The 14,961-nt window shown below is 36.1% G+C and overlaps 1 protein-coding gene across 1 annotated transcript in view; it reads left to right on the top strand.

Annotated features, from left to right (window-relative positions):
* Positions 1-14,588: 14,588 nt before the first annotated feature.
* The window catches only part of LOC104545076 (steryl-sulfatase-like), a 10,826-nt gene continuing 10,453 nt past the window's right edge, over positions 14,589-14,961 (top strand). The window contains exon 1 of the mRNA XM_010190155.1: positions 14,589-14,734. Within this exon, the coding sequence (XP_010188457.1) occupies positions 14,589-14,734 (146 nt within the window). The remainder of the gene's footprint in view (positions 14,735-14,961) is intronic.

The following is a 14,961-nucleotide window of genomic DNA, read 5'->3' as shown; positions in this document are numbered from 1 at the left end:
AGGAATGCTTACCATGTGTATTGAAGGCAGAAATGTGCCTGAGATTCTGGCACTGAACTTGTTTTCCAAAAATAGATACAAAGTCACTTGCATTTGAAAAGCCTAACAGGAGATCTTCAGCAACAAACTAAAAAAAGTGTCGCGGTTAGGCTTATGTATATATGCATTATGAAAACAAGCTGAGATTGTTTGCTACTAGTTAAGCAATGTCTTATCAAGAAATATCGTCAGCATTGTATAGCAAGAAATTGTCTTTTTCAATGTTGTCCTCCTATCTTTCCCTCTACCCTTCTGTTTCAGTTCACGTGACTGGACTTTGTACCCATTTACCCGTAAATGCGCAGCCATCTTATTGGAAAATTAGAGGCAGAAACTGAAACACTTCGGTGCTGCAAGGTAAAATGCCCCTCCTGCCCCAAAGGGTGTCATTTATATATAGTTTCATTGTATACACTGGGGTCACATATAGGTGGAGTTCATATTCTTTCATACCTCAAAGCAAATTCTTCATATCAGGAAATAAGCAATTGTGAGAAGTAATAACATATGCAGTGTTGTCTTTTCCTCAGTAACTTAATGCAGTGTATTTTGTGTAAGAAAATAAAAAGGGATGCTAATACTGTCTATTCTTGTCTGTAAGATGCTATCAACTATAGTGACAAACTATTTTGTAATAAAATGCATTTCATTATTAGGTATTGCAATGGAGTAGAGCATTCCTTGCCTACAACGGGTTAGGAAGGGTATAAGCTTTACTAGAATTGTGAAATCATTTTGAAAAAAAAAGAAAGCAGGATGTTTGTGAACTAGAACATTTTGCAGCTGTGCAACCGTGGTTTTTCTCCTATCACTTAAGCTCTAGTTGTTTAAAAAGTAATGTTAATAGTGTATGTAATTTTGATTATAGACTCTGTTTCTAGAATCAAATGGAAATGAATTGTTAAATAGTTTTGTAGGTGGTTAAGTTCTGAAATAAGCTTCTAGTTTTGAAGTATCTGGTTTGTGTGCAGTGTATGTTATCTGACAAATTCTGCGGGTGGAAGCCCTCAAGACTTAACTGTAACTTTTAAAGTAATATTAAATAAATCTAACATAATCTCATACACATCTAACCTGCTAACTGGGGGCTAAACACAGCTCCTGAGGGGACAGTATCTATAAGAGAAATCAGTGAGACAGAGAGGATGGTAAGAGAAAGGTAAGGAATAAAATCATCACTTCTGAATAGGTTTTATGTTCCAGGCTTAAACAGAAAGACTCCATTCAGTAAACCACACTGAAATAGGAAGAAGGAAGATGAAAGGGGAGAAGCCTATATAACCAAAACAAGTGCTGAACAGAATCTGACAACACATATTGCTTCCTATACAGTTTTGTAATGACTTGTTAATAATAGGGGTTCTATACATCCTGTTTTCTCACAAACGTATTTTTTACCTCTGCCCTTAGAGTGCTCTCTGGGTGGATTTTATTAAATGCAGACCTGTGTTAAATCCATGTCAGACCAGCAGCTTGGGCTGCTTTAATGCCTAGAAAGCCGCAGTCACCAATAGGGAGCAGTGTATACTCATAAGGGGCAGTGGCAGTATATGCTCATAGGGGAGGACCCTGTGTTTTGGGGAGAGAAGACATAGAAGAGGCAATCAGCAAGATAAGACAGCACAAAGAGTGGTAATGGTAAAGTGGTAATGATAATAGCAGTACCTGGGCAAACAGAATTGGAGAAGTGGAGCAGCTGCATGCAAGAGTTATTCAGTCTGATCAGTTTGGAACAATGGCACATTGATGCAGGATTCTTGAGTAGGAAGGGATTTGGAATAAGTTAAGGCATGGTTTAGAAAGATGGGTATTGCAGAAGAGTTTGTGGGGTAGCTTCTTGATTGTATGAGAGGAGGTTTGGGGATGAGGAAGAATGAAATAAAATAAGGGTGAGAAGAAGGATAAGAGGTAGACAGGACATTTGAGATGGATTGTTAAGTGCTTAAAAAGAAATGTGGCTAAGGCACTCTGGGCTGTTTTCTGGTTTTGCTGGGATAGAATCATAGAATCGATTTTCTCTTCAGGAAAGCTGCATTTTTGAGAAGACTGCAGCACCTGATTTGGTGAGAACAAAGTTTATAGACAAACTTACCATTGCTGACAGACACGGCAACTATGATGAAGAAAATTAGAGGCTTTTGACAACGATTAGTCATTTACAAAAGTTCCTCTTAGCTGCATAAGAAGTGTCACATCTGCAATTCATTTAAGTTACTATAATAGACAACTGAATATGTTGTCTATTGTAGCATTTTTCTCATAATAGCAGTAAAGTATTAGTCCTGAAAAATGCATATTGGGTAAAGGAAGTGATATGTTCTTCATTGATGAACAGAATCCATCCTTTAAAAACATAAGGTTGTGTTGTACCTAAAGGCACACAGCAAAGGAAAATGTCTTTTCTTAAAAACTTATTTAAAGACATTCTCATACGACTGAAAAAGCATATTACTCACTTCAAACATACTTACAGTATGCTCCAGTCTAGGCTAAAAGATAATGAGACCCCTGGAGCTATTATTGAGAAACTGTTCAAATGTTAAAAGGAAGTTAATACTGGTGTACCATGAGAGAATATGCACCACAAGAAAATGGGAAAAATGCCTTTTTATAATATTTTTATATGTATTTATGCTCTTAAAATGTCATACAAAATAAGGTCAAAATGAAGTGAATTACTGTAGTCCTGAGCTAATGATAATTTTCTTTTTCTCGTGTTGGGATTTTGCCCCTTAGCTACTATATGTAAAAGGATAGTGTTCTGTTTTAACAGCAAGAATTTACAAGTTTCCTAAAGTCCCTATGAAAGAGAGAGAGAAAGAAGTAGAGAAAAGAAAGGGAAGGGGAGGGAGAAGGAGGGAGCTGAGGAGGGAAGGAGCAAGAGTTTTATACTCACACAGAGCAGAAGGAACTGTATACCTTGTGGCTTAAATTGCTGGTTTTCCTGTATTGCTGTAATACAGCATGTGCGTTTCTACACTGTTCGAGATTTTTTTTCTGTCAGACTCTGACCAAGTTAGCCTCTTCTATTGTTGACAGATATTCCTAGTTTTAGAATTATTTGCTGTTTCAGAAATCCTTCATTTTAAGACATTCATTCTAATTGTTGCCTAATCCTATGGTGTTTAAATTCTATCCCTCAAATATTTCTCCAAGCTAAATATATTCACTGCTTTTTTTTTTCCCCTGATGAGCGAGTAAGTCAGTTATTCCTTTATACGCTTGCCAAATCTTTGGAATTGGGATAAAAATTTGGCTAATGTATATACCTTATTTTGTAAATGTCTTTGCCTTTTGGCTTAGACATTTCTTAGAGGATTCTGATCTATGTAGTTACTATATAACCACTATGCAGTTGATAATTCTTATTTTCCTAATTGTGCCAATGTTCTTTCCAAGATAAATATTTTCCTGATTTGTAAGACCTCCTAATTTCATGATCCTTGCCTTTTGTTTTCAAATCTGTTTTCCAATATTTGTATTTGATTTTAAAGCTAACTTGTACTTTTAGCGTTAACAGTAAATAATGCTAACAGAGTATCTCTGCACTAGAGGTGTTTAGAAAGTGACATACCATCTTACTTACCCCCCCCTCGCCCCTCACCTATTTCTGAAGCTTTTCTTTCACCATGTTAATTAGGGAAAAGTAAAAATTATGAATGGATAATTCTGTTCTCTGTGTTCTAATTTTGGTTTAGGTCATACAAAATGAGTGGGTTTGGGTTTATTTTAACGCTGTTCAGAATAACATAGTAAAAATATCTCTAGGCCCAAAAGAACAACAAAAGTGGTTTGATTTCAGCTTGTAAATACTAAGCAGGCTATTTTTCTAGGTGTAAAAGTAAAGGAGCACAATTTCATTTTTAAATTACTACATTTTAAAAATCTTCTTTTGCTTTGAATTTTTTTCCTACTGGAAAGATTTTTGTCAAAAAAATTCCATACAGTTTGTTATGAGATGTGTTCATAACTGTTTGCAGAATGAGAACATACCATTCCCTGAATATTAGTTGTATGACAAAAGTAACACAAACCTGATTTTCCGTTGTTTCAGAAACTATAGAGAATGAACTTGGTCTTCAGTAAGCAGCTAAACTTGTTTATTTTAAATGTCTCTTACTTGTGTGAATTAAGAGAAAGAAGAAGCTATTCATTTAAGTCTTGTGAGCCTCCTTATATAACGGCATCAGCATGAGTCAGTTGATCTTGAATTATTTTTTACTTAAAAAACTTTACCGTTTCTGTCCCTGGTAAAAGGTTCACTTTTAGAATCTAGATGGATTGTATCACAGCAAAGAAACTTTTGGCTAGTAGTGATCAATGAAAGTAATTTGCCATTGGATGCATTCATCCCTTTTCATTTTAAATGTGGTGGGTTAGCTCTGTCTAACAGCCAAGTACCTACATCGCTGCTCTCTCACTTCCCCCACCCCTCTTCTAGGTGTGAGAGAAAAGAGGAAGAACAGAAGTGAAGAGACTCATGGGTTGAAACAAAGATAGGGAAATCACCAAGTACTGTTGTGGGCAAAACAAATTGGGGAATTTAACTTAATTTATTGCCAGGTAACATAAATATTTAATTTCCTACTGGAGATTTGGGAAACAACAAAAAAAGGACAAACATTTAAACATGCAGGAAAAACAATTTTCTTCCCACTTTCCCTGGCTCAGTTTCAGATTCCTCTCTTTCACCTTACTCGTCTCCACACCTTCACTCCAGACATCTCCTGCTGTGTTACTGCTGCAGATTGTGCAGTGAGGCAATGGTTAGCACAGGAGGACAAAGTCAGTGCTTAGCCGTTTCCTTCTGTCACAGCTTGTTGCTCACTTTTTTGCTGTCCTCTGTTGTGGGCCCTCCAGCTGGAGTCCCTTTGGGTACATATCTGCTCCAATGTGGAGCACCTCCTACTGCTCTGGCCTTGTTCCCTCCTCTACCTCTCTCTCTCTGCCCCCCACCACCCTTCTCTCTGTGTTCCTTCCCCACTGTACTTATTGCCATTTCTCAAATATGTTTCCCCAAAGTGCCATCAGCTTGGCTGATGGGCGCAGCTGTGTCGTGCAGTGGGTCCTTTGCAAAGCTGGCTGGAATGACTGTATTCAGCACAGGGCAGCCTCTGGTCTCTTCTTGTAGAGCTCCCCCATTCAGCCCCCTCCACTGCTAGCACCTTGATACCTGCATCCAATACATTAGCATGTAAAAGTGGTGGTTGTTTCAGGAGCTTGGTAAGATGAGATAATCCAAGTGCAGATATCAGTGATACTTTGTTTTGATAAACATAGGAGACATGATTTTTTTTCTTTAACATTTTTTTCTAATACATGTTCTTTCTAATCGTGTTTCTGGGAAAGAACACAGAGCTTGGATGTAAATAATAGTCTAGACACAACCATTTCCTCTCCTTTAATTTACGTACCTTCTAATACAGCTGTGCTCAGTCTCTGCAATAGGACAGATTGAGCAGCTACTTGTGGACAAATGAGAGTGCTGTTTGCAGTACCTCTTTCTCCATCAAATGATCTGAATATATCTATATTGTATGATAAGTACTCTGTTACTCTCTCTTCTCCTACCCTTTATGTGACAGGACAAACGTGCATCACTGTCCCGTGATGAGAATGAATGCATCTCCCATAGTGTGATGGGGTCAGGGGACTTGTGTGATACTTCAGCGTGTGAGTAGGTGCATTCCAGTGACATGACCTGAATGTACACTATCCATGTGAATCACTGGACAGTGCCCACGCACATTCGCAGGCTTGTTCTTGTCATATGTCAGGAGCTAAAGTGTTTTTTCTTCTGTGACAAGGACCTTATGAAACAAGGAAATAGGGTCTAGCAATGACTGACCAGTCATAGGCTAGTTCAGTTGTCGTGTGTGTGTGTAGCCCTTAAGCAAGAAGGCAGCAGGGAGTAGGCTGTGAGCTCACAGCCTGTTAGTTGTTCACCTCTGACAGCAGCTTCCTTGAAATATCAACTGGCTTGAGTAACAGTGGGGAATGTAATTTCTATTCTGTCAGAACTCTATCAGAGCTAAAGTTTGCTTGTCGGATCAGACATGCGATTGTAACCTAAATACAGGGTTGGCTATAAGTAACTTCAGTCTGAGAATTACCAATATTCCTATAAAATAATCCTTGCTGTTGCATGTCATCAGTCATATCAAATGTCTTTTGTTTGAGAGTAATGAAAGAATAAAATATTTAAGATGGAGTATTCATCAGATTGCTATATGATCTGGAAACGAAAAATAGTGGTATACATCCCTTGGAACAAAATTTTGCAACTAGAACTCATAGGAAGTTGTTCCTAGTTCTCAGATTTCAGCAGAATTACTCACACAGTAAGAAACTGTTAGACTACTAAGATTGATAAAGTGCATTATACTAATTGAAAAATGTAGTGGTTGTTTATTACACAAAGTTGTTTTTTCATATTTTATGCTGAGTACAGAAAGGAAACCAACCCATCATCAAAGTGTTGGGTTGTTTTTTTATGTAACTTTATTCCTTTTGTATGCATCTAATCTAAACTAGGTGTTTAGGCTCTTTTTCTGTGGAAAAAGATCATGAGCATTACTTTCAACATTTCATTGTACCAGTCTTAAGAAGATGAATCATCCTCTTAAGGTGCCTGTCTCTTCCTATTAATTAGAGAGGAAGCCCAGCTAATTAGTTCAGACTAAATGCATAACTTTAAGATTAATAAATTCAGATGGATTGGTTTGCACCATGAGTGCCTGGTTGATATGTGCTGTCTAGGCATTTAACTTCTACATGGATAAAATTAATATTGGATGAATGCAGCCTTTTCTCAATTTTTGTATCTGGTACAATCAGTTGTATTGAGAGCCCTTGAGTGTTATCATAATGAAAGTATAAATAACAGTAGAGCTGTTAATAATCCCACACTTTGAGAACATATTAATGCAAAAGCAGCTTCTCTTTTCTTTAAATGGAACAGAATTTTGGAAATAGTATAACATACTGGATCATTTTACTGATGTGCTATTTGCTAGCTTTATGTAGCAATGAAAAATTAACTGGCCATTTCACTGCAATTTCCCTGGTAAACCACTTTGACTAGAAAAGTGGTGGTAGATAGGGGGAAATACAATATTATTATGTTATAAAATCCAAAGCTATGATCTTGACAGACTCCAGAGGATGTCAGTGAGTAATTCAGGGAAGAGAGATGGGGATATTTGGATTTTGAATTAATTTTTTTCTCCTGTTAGGTTTCAAGTTATCTTGTGATAGGCATTTGAAGACTTACCATTTCAGTGAAAAAGACCTAGAAACTGCTTTCAAATTGAATGAAATTAAAATGTACTGTTAAGTGGTTGGCCTTTTGTCTTACTGTCCCTCTGAAGACTTACAGCAGGACTTACATAGCAACCCTCTGATTTGTGCACTATACCTGTGAATGCAGTGTAATGATGGAGTTTACTGTCTTAGTCCAATATTGCATGTAATTAGACTATTTTTCTTTTTTAAACATCTTGTGGTCTATTACTTTGAATAAGAATGGAGACTCCAGAAAGGCTGATTTGGCTATAGTTGGGTGAAGGTGAAGAAGCTGTAAGAGATTAGGTTATGATTCTCATGTTGGTGCAATTCAAATGGACATACGGAAACTCTTCCATTAATTCCATGTGTATATCTCTCAGTCCTGCAGAGCTGCACAGTCTTTATCTGCTCACAAGTTCTCCTTCCATATGTCCTTTTAACACTCTTGAAAATGGCAGTATGAAAAATAGGCATTTCACACATCATTATGCTCTGGTATGTTAAAAAAACCTGACTCGACAGCTTTCAAAACTAAGCTTGATATAATGGACGAGTTCAGCCCTCAAAGTTTGTAAGCAGGTGTCCTATTACATTGGTTATTACAGTGTTATAAAGTTCTTATTCTAATAGGCAAACAATACAATAGATCCTCATACCTTATGTCTACAACTTTACACATGTTATCAGACATTGTCATGTAATATTTACTGAAGTTGATACGGATTTCAGAAAAAAGCTTTCTCATGTTTCTCATCTTTCTGGACCATCAACATCTAATGGTAATTTATTATATATTTACACTAAACACAAGATGTATGAAGAGAGATTCATACCTAAAATCTTTGTGAAATGGTGAACTGTAAAGACAGAGGAGAGATGCATCCTTCATACATTCTCACACATTTTAGTAATGTGCAATTACTAAATTTGAAAGATTAACTGTTTAGAACACTTGCCTCCGTTTCTAGGAAGTGACAGGACAGAGACACTAAGTTACTCATTATTAGCTTTTTTTTTTTTTTTCTTATGGAATCGTAGAGTCATAGAATCGTTTAGGTTGGAAAATACCTTTAAGATGAAGTCTAACTGTACACCTAACATTGCCCAGTCCACCATTAAACTATGTCTCTAAGTGCTACACCTGCACATCTTATAAATACCTCCAGGGATGGTGACTCCAGCACTTCCCTGGGCAGCCTGTTCTAGTGCTTGACAACCCTTTCAGTGAAGAAATATTTCCTGATATCCAATCTATACTTCTGGTGGAACAACTTGAGGCCATTTCCTCTCGTCTGTTTTTTTAAATGAAAACATTTTTCTCTTTCAGTAAGGTGCATCACTGGCAAATAAGGTGACTGCCAGTGTTATCTTGTGATTGTCCTTTATTATATTGCTGACCAGAGCCCATTAAATTTCTAATGACAATTTGGTTAAAATAAGGAATATTGTGTATCATGGAAAGGAGTATATGCTCTAATATGTTTGTGTAATTATTCACATTTTTCATTACAAATAAACTAATGACATTATATCACAAAAGATAATCTTATCTTCCATTCAGGTTCTAATTTACTACCAGAAATAATATTTATTATTTATACATACTGCTATTAAGTTCTGTAATTTAGTAGAGATGAAACTAGGAAAATCTTGAGACACCATTTTAAAAAGATACTTATAAAAGATACTGAACTTATACCTGATGGAGGCCGTGTGGCTTCATTTCTGTTTAATTCAGACTCAGTTATTAATCATGCTTGAACAAGAAACATGATTATTTGTTCTGTGTTTTTCACAGCTTGTAGTAAGTGAAACTTCTTTCTTAGAATGAGACAATTTTTAATAAATTAAACACAGGTTTTCATTTTTGCACATAGTTACCTGAAGATGCATATTGAAATCTAATGGCACTTTTCAGAAAAGCAGTCTAGCTTTTTTAAAGGCATCAATACCAGTTTACAAATACAGACAAACCCAGGTCTCTTTGCCCGCACACTGAGAGGGCTGAATTCAAATCAGTTCCAACCTGGAAAACAAATAGTCATCCTAATCTGACACTGAATCTGAGGTGCCTAATCAATAGGTAGGTTGGAAGATTCCTGTGTCACTTAGACATTTCCAGAAAAATACCACAACAACTAACAAGCATGTCTGATGTGCCTGGACCCGAGGAAACAGGAGGAGGACGTCTAGTTCTGAGGGCTGGAGAGGATTCTGAGAAGGTATCTTACTAAAGAAAGGAAGAGAAATAGCAAAATATTGAAAAATCAGCATTAAAAAGTGGTGAGTTTTAGAAACAACTGTATTACTGATACTGAGTTACCAGTGATCAATTAGGATGCTGCAACTGAATTTTTGCATGGTCTTAGCTTCTTGCAAATGCAAAGTTATGTTTGTTTTTCTAAATGAATTAGCATTAGGAGCAGGCCAAAAGCATTTGATTTTATTTCTCTTTTCACAGTCATACGACATAAAAGTTGCAACAGATATGACCTACTTGTGAGAGAGGAATTAACTAAGAGATTTGAAGCCGATACCAGAAAATTAGTAATAGTATATAATATTACTTTACCATTTGTTACAATTTAAAACCTTACTTTTTTGTTTCTCATGAAACTAAGGAATTTTCTTGTTACAGAATGTTACAGAATGCAGGGTTTTCTGCTAGTGTGTTTATTTACTGTATGATTTTTATGGCTTTTAATTAAATTTTTGGAGTTCTGGCATTCAGTAAAGCAAGGTATTTTTTTTTTATGCCATTGAAAGTACAGAATTTTTTAATGAGGTGAATATCTTTAAATGTTGCTTATTTCACCAGAAAATAACTGTACCTTCAAGGATAAAGTATGTCAAGCATTTTCTCAAAAGATTCTGTTATATTAAAAGAGTAGTTCAGAGATAAATTGCTTAATCAAACTGAATAAAAATGCTGGAGTGATTCAGTTGGGAAGAGAGGTTTGAAAGACTTTCATATCATCATTCTTATACAAGATGCATGTGTCTAGTAATAGAGATGTAATGTAATATAATGTAATGTAATGTCTGATGTAATAAGGATGAAACAACTAGCAACAGCTTAAGCTAATTGTGGCAAGGGGAGGGGAGGAACCAACAACTCTTTGGCTTCTATATGAACTGCCAACAATTTTTTAATGTAGAGAACAGAAAACTAAAACTTAAGTGTTTGATAAGTTCATATGAAATATCAACAAATGGTGGATTATACATGTTATTTATTTTCATCCATTCTTAGACATTTATACTTAATTTGTTTAATACAAATAAAGAAATATGTATTAGAATTCCAATAATGTAATTTGAAAATATGTAAAAAAGTAGGAAATGTTTGTATGTGCACCTATATGCATGTGTAAATGTGTATATCAAGACATTTATGTATATATGCATGTATATATGTTCATATACAGTGATTAAAGTACAGCAGTTTGAAATAGCATGTGTGAAATCCGAATTCCTATATGGGTCTTGTAATAAATTAAGCACTTTCTTAAATCTACTCAACTTAGCAACAAACTTGGGAAGAAAGAAGATATTGTTAGTCTTATTATTTCATATGGAAAGTGAAGCATGGATTAAAAATCACATTTATGTGTCCTTCATGCAATTAAGGAAAAATGTTGCCACCTCAATCTAGAACATAATTCTTCAGAGCTGAAGCTTATTGCAGGAACATCTAAAGGGTGTTGTAGAAGTAAAAAAAAAATTAATTGATTCAATGCAAAAAAAAAAAAGTTCATTGGTTCAAAATTTACTAAAACAAATTCATGAAGGTAAAAAGATCCATGGGGACCTATTGTGTACAGTGTTCAAACTACCTGAAATAATGACTGCCAAAAGCTGGAAGGGCAATCTAGTAGAAGGATATACTTTCCAAGTTTCTTGTGTTCTTTGCTTATGCATTTGGATTAGCTACTGTTGAAGAGAAAATACTAGGTTAAGTGAAAGCTTCATCTGATTCAGTGCATTTTCATGTTAGGTCTGCACATACCTGTCTTTTCACCATTAAAAACCATGGTGTGACACAGACAAGCCTCAGCATTCTCGGAGCTTCATTCTTCTCACATCCTTCCTTTTTTACTTCTCCAAATTCCTTTGGTTTTGTTTGTTCCAGTCAATTTAATTAATCCAATTTTTCTTGCTTTCCAAGCACATCCCTTCAAGATACATGAAAGTCTGCTGCAGAGAGAGTACACCAGAGAAATCAGAGTTGTTTGGAATATTTTCTTTTCCTGTTTCCTTGTTGATTTCATTTCAGGGACATGATATCAGGTAGAAGCAAATAGCTCAATGCATGAGAAAGTCTACAGGTACTCCTTCAGACTAGAGGAATATCCAGCAATATATCAGAGACATCTTTCAAAAACTTTTTTTTTTCTTTATTTGCAAAATGAGAAATGGAGGTACTGACTGAGTCAAACTTCTCCAGGAATAGATCCAGACAATAAGAGATTTTCAGCCACTTTGCAAATGGCAGTTGATATTGGGCACATCTATTGTTAGCTTTGCTGTGTAGATATGTTTAAAAATATTTTCTGAAGAGGCTATATAACATATACAGCAGAAGATACATGTCACCATTTTCAGCATCCCTGTTATCATGAATCTTGAGACCCTCACAGTCTGAATAATGGAGTAGGAACATAAGATAGAGCAGCAGGTTGTTCCTATCCTGAGGGGTCAGTGTGTTGGTTGTTCTCTTGCAACACATGGGAAGCTATTCATGCTTATTTATCCTTTCAGAGAAGAAAGGTAAATCTACTGCACAGATGAAAAGTCTGCACTGTGGCAGGTGCTACACAGCTTCATTAGTGTAGTAATGTGATGAAGGGTTGCTTAGATGCATTCCACCAAGCAGAGCTGTATTTAGTGGTTTAGTCTTAATGTTTGTGTATGTATTTTCCGTGTCTAAAATGAACGAGATTGCTTCCTGTGAAGTGAATCAGGTAACAATCAGTTGCTGCAGTGATAACGCTGGGATCTTTCAGTGTTTTCAGCTGAAGCCTGAACCAGAACTGTTGTCATCAAAGTAAGGTCAGTGGATTATAAAGTGTATATTAAGCAGTAAAAATCAGCTTATATACTTATAAGTGTTTTGTCTGTATGCAAACAAGCATAAAAGAGTTAAAATCCTCTTTGCACCTATACTTTCTGACAGAATGGCAATAATGAAGGTTGGGAATCAGTTGTCATGATTGATCCCCACTATCTTGATCTCTTCTCACTTGTGTCAGTCCCAAGTCTTATCTGTGCGGGCTCTTCTTTCTAGTCAGTTCCCTTCATCTTTCTTAATCGTAACTCCTCAGCTTTTCATCCCAGATGATCCCAGTTCCCTCACCTCTTTTCCTCAATTTGTTTTCCTATCCACTCTCATACTACCCCTTCCAGTTTCTTAAACCCCCTACTATTTGCTTTTCATTTCAACCTGCAATTTTCATTCCAGGTAGGCCTCAGGCATCCCTTCTTGCTCTTTATTCAAGTTAGTTCAAGTTCTTCCAGTTCTGACTACTTCATCTTCTCTCCAGATGCTTTTGCCCACCACACCTCACTCATTTATGGATCTATCTCCCTTGAAGTCTAGTCTCTTTGTTCCAGCTCTTCCAAGTCCCAGGTCTGGCTTCTTTTATGTTCTCTCCAGTTACTTTTATCTACCATAACTCACTGATTTACAAGTTTTTTTTCTTTCTTGACCTGCTGTCCTCATTCTCTCTGAAAATTCTTGTTTCTAATTCCTTTTCCTACTCTTTCACTTTCAAATTTCTACCTCAGTTCGGTTTTCTCTGCTTTCCTTCTTGTCCCAGCATAATCCAGAGTACAGGTGTGTCTCAAACCTCATCTGCACTTGAAAAGAGGGGAGTATTACTAGGGGCAAAAGAGAGAGAGTCTAGGTTCTTTTTTTGATGTGTGTACCTGGCACAGTCCATCACAGTCCAGAGGAACACAATTTCAGCCAGAGTATAGTCAATACTGTTTAAAACAGAAATATGACAAGTCCCTTTTTAGATAAAATAGCATTCATAGCATGCACATCTGCAAATAGACTGAGCTTTTATTATAAAAACGTGTGAACATATGATGGTATGTAATGTTGTGTACAATACCTTCTTCCTGTTTTAAGCTGAATATAGCACAAGCATTGTTTATAAAACATTGTTATACAATTGAAATGTTTTTACATAATTTTGCTATAGGCTCTGATGTTTAAAACATTTGTGAAGAGCTTTTTCTTAGACATTCCTTTCAATAATCTGACAGTGCATCTCGTCATCCCCTTTGCCATTCTACTTGTTTTCCTCTTGCTGAAGATAAAGGACAGTGGAGCTGGTGAGGGGTCTGGAGAACAGGTCTAATGAGGAGAGACTGAGGGAGCTGGGGTTGTTCAGTCTGCAGAAAAGGAAACTGAGGGGAGACCTTATCACCCTCTACAACTACCTGAAAGGAGGTTGTAGCGAGGTAGGGGTCAGTCTCTTCTCCCTCGTAGCTAGTGATAGGACAAGGGGAAATGGCCTCAAGTTGCACCAGGAGAGGTTTAGTTCGGATATTAGGAGGAATTTCTTTACTGAAAGGGTTGTCAAGCACTGGCACAGGTTGCCCAGAGAGATGGTGGAGTCACCATCCCTGGAAGTGTTTTAAAGACGAGTAGATGTCGTGCTTTGGGACATGGTCTAGTGGCAGACATAGTAGGGCTGGATCAGTGGTTGGACTCAATCTTAAAGGTCTTTTCTAACCAAAATGATTATATGATTCTATGAAATTCAATCATTTAATTCAGTAGCAGAATTGATGTACTTCTATTCTGCAATGAACTTTGGAAATTTTTTGTCCTAAATTTTTTCATTTTCTGTGTTCCTCATATCATATTTATACCCAAAATAAAAAAGTCTTATTTGCTGTCATGGTTCACTGCTGTGTAGTGCATCTGTGTATGCAAAAGTATTGTCACTGAGGTTTTCACTAGTTTTTTGTTAGTTGTTATTTAAAGGCTTTATCTGCATAAAGGTGCATAAGGAAAGATTAAGTATATACTAAAGCATTCATTTTTATTTGTAAAATCGTGACAGAGAAAATATTGGGGAAAAAACCCCTCTTGAGAAAAAAAGGCAAATAAAAATATACAATCTAATTTTCTTTTTATTTTCTACTATATAATCTGGGGCAATAATAGGTGTAAATTAAATTAACAGTGAAATTTAAAAGATGTCTTATCTACTATGTTTTCCACTTGTTCTTACACCAGGAAGAAGATGAGACTCCTTTTATTTCTGGTAATCTGCCAGTGTGCCATAAACAGTGTCAATACCCACCGTGTTTCAAATCCCAATGTCATTTTACTGATGGCTGATGATCTTGGTATTGGAGACCTGGGATGTTATGGGAACAGAACGTTAAGGTATGATGATACATTTTGGGGAGTCCTAGCTTTATTTTTTTTAATTATTATTTTTATATTTAGTGGTTTATAGTTTCATTTTTTAGATTCATAAAGTTAAAAATGCAAAAACATTCAGAGATTTGATTAGGTTCGTTATAAGTAACAAAAGTTAATAACCTTTCCAGAGAAGAGAATATTAGATCTTTGCTTTCTTTTCTTAATATGAAAAAAGGACTTATCTGATT

The sequence above is a fragment of the Mesitornis unicolor genome, unplaced genomic scaffold (assembly GCF_000695765.1).
Source record: "Mesitornis unicolor isolate BGI_N332 unplaced genomic scaffold, ASM69576v1 scaffold12050, whole genome shotgun sequence".
NCBI classification, from domain to species: Eukaryota; Metazoa; Chordata; class Aves; order Mesitornithiformes; family Mesitornithidae; genus Mesitornis; species Mesitornis unicolor.
Note: the sequence above shows the minus strand (reverse complement) of the source record. Positions and strands in the feature narration are given on the sequence as shown.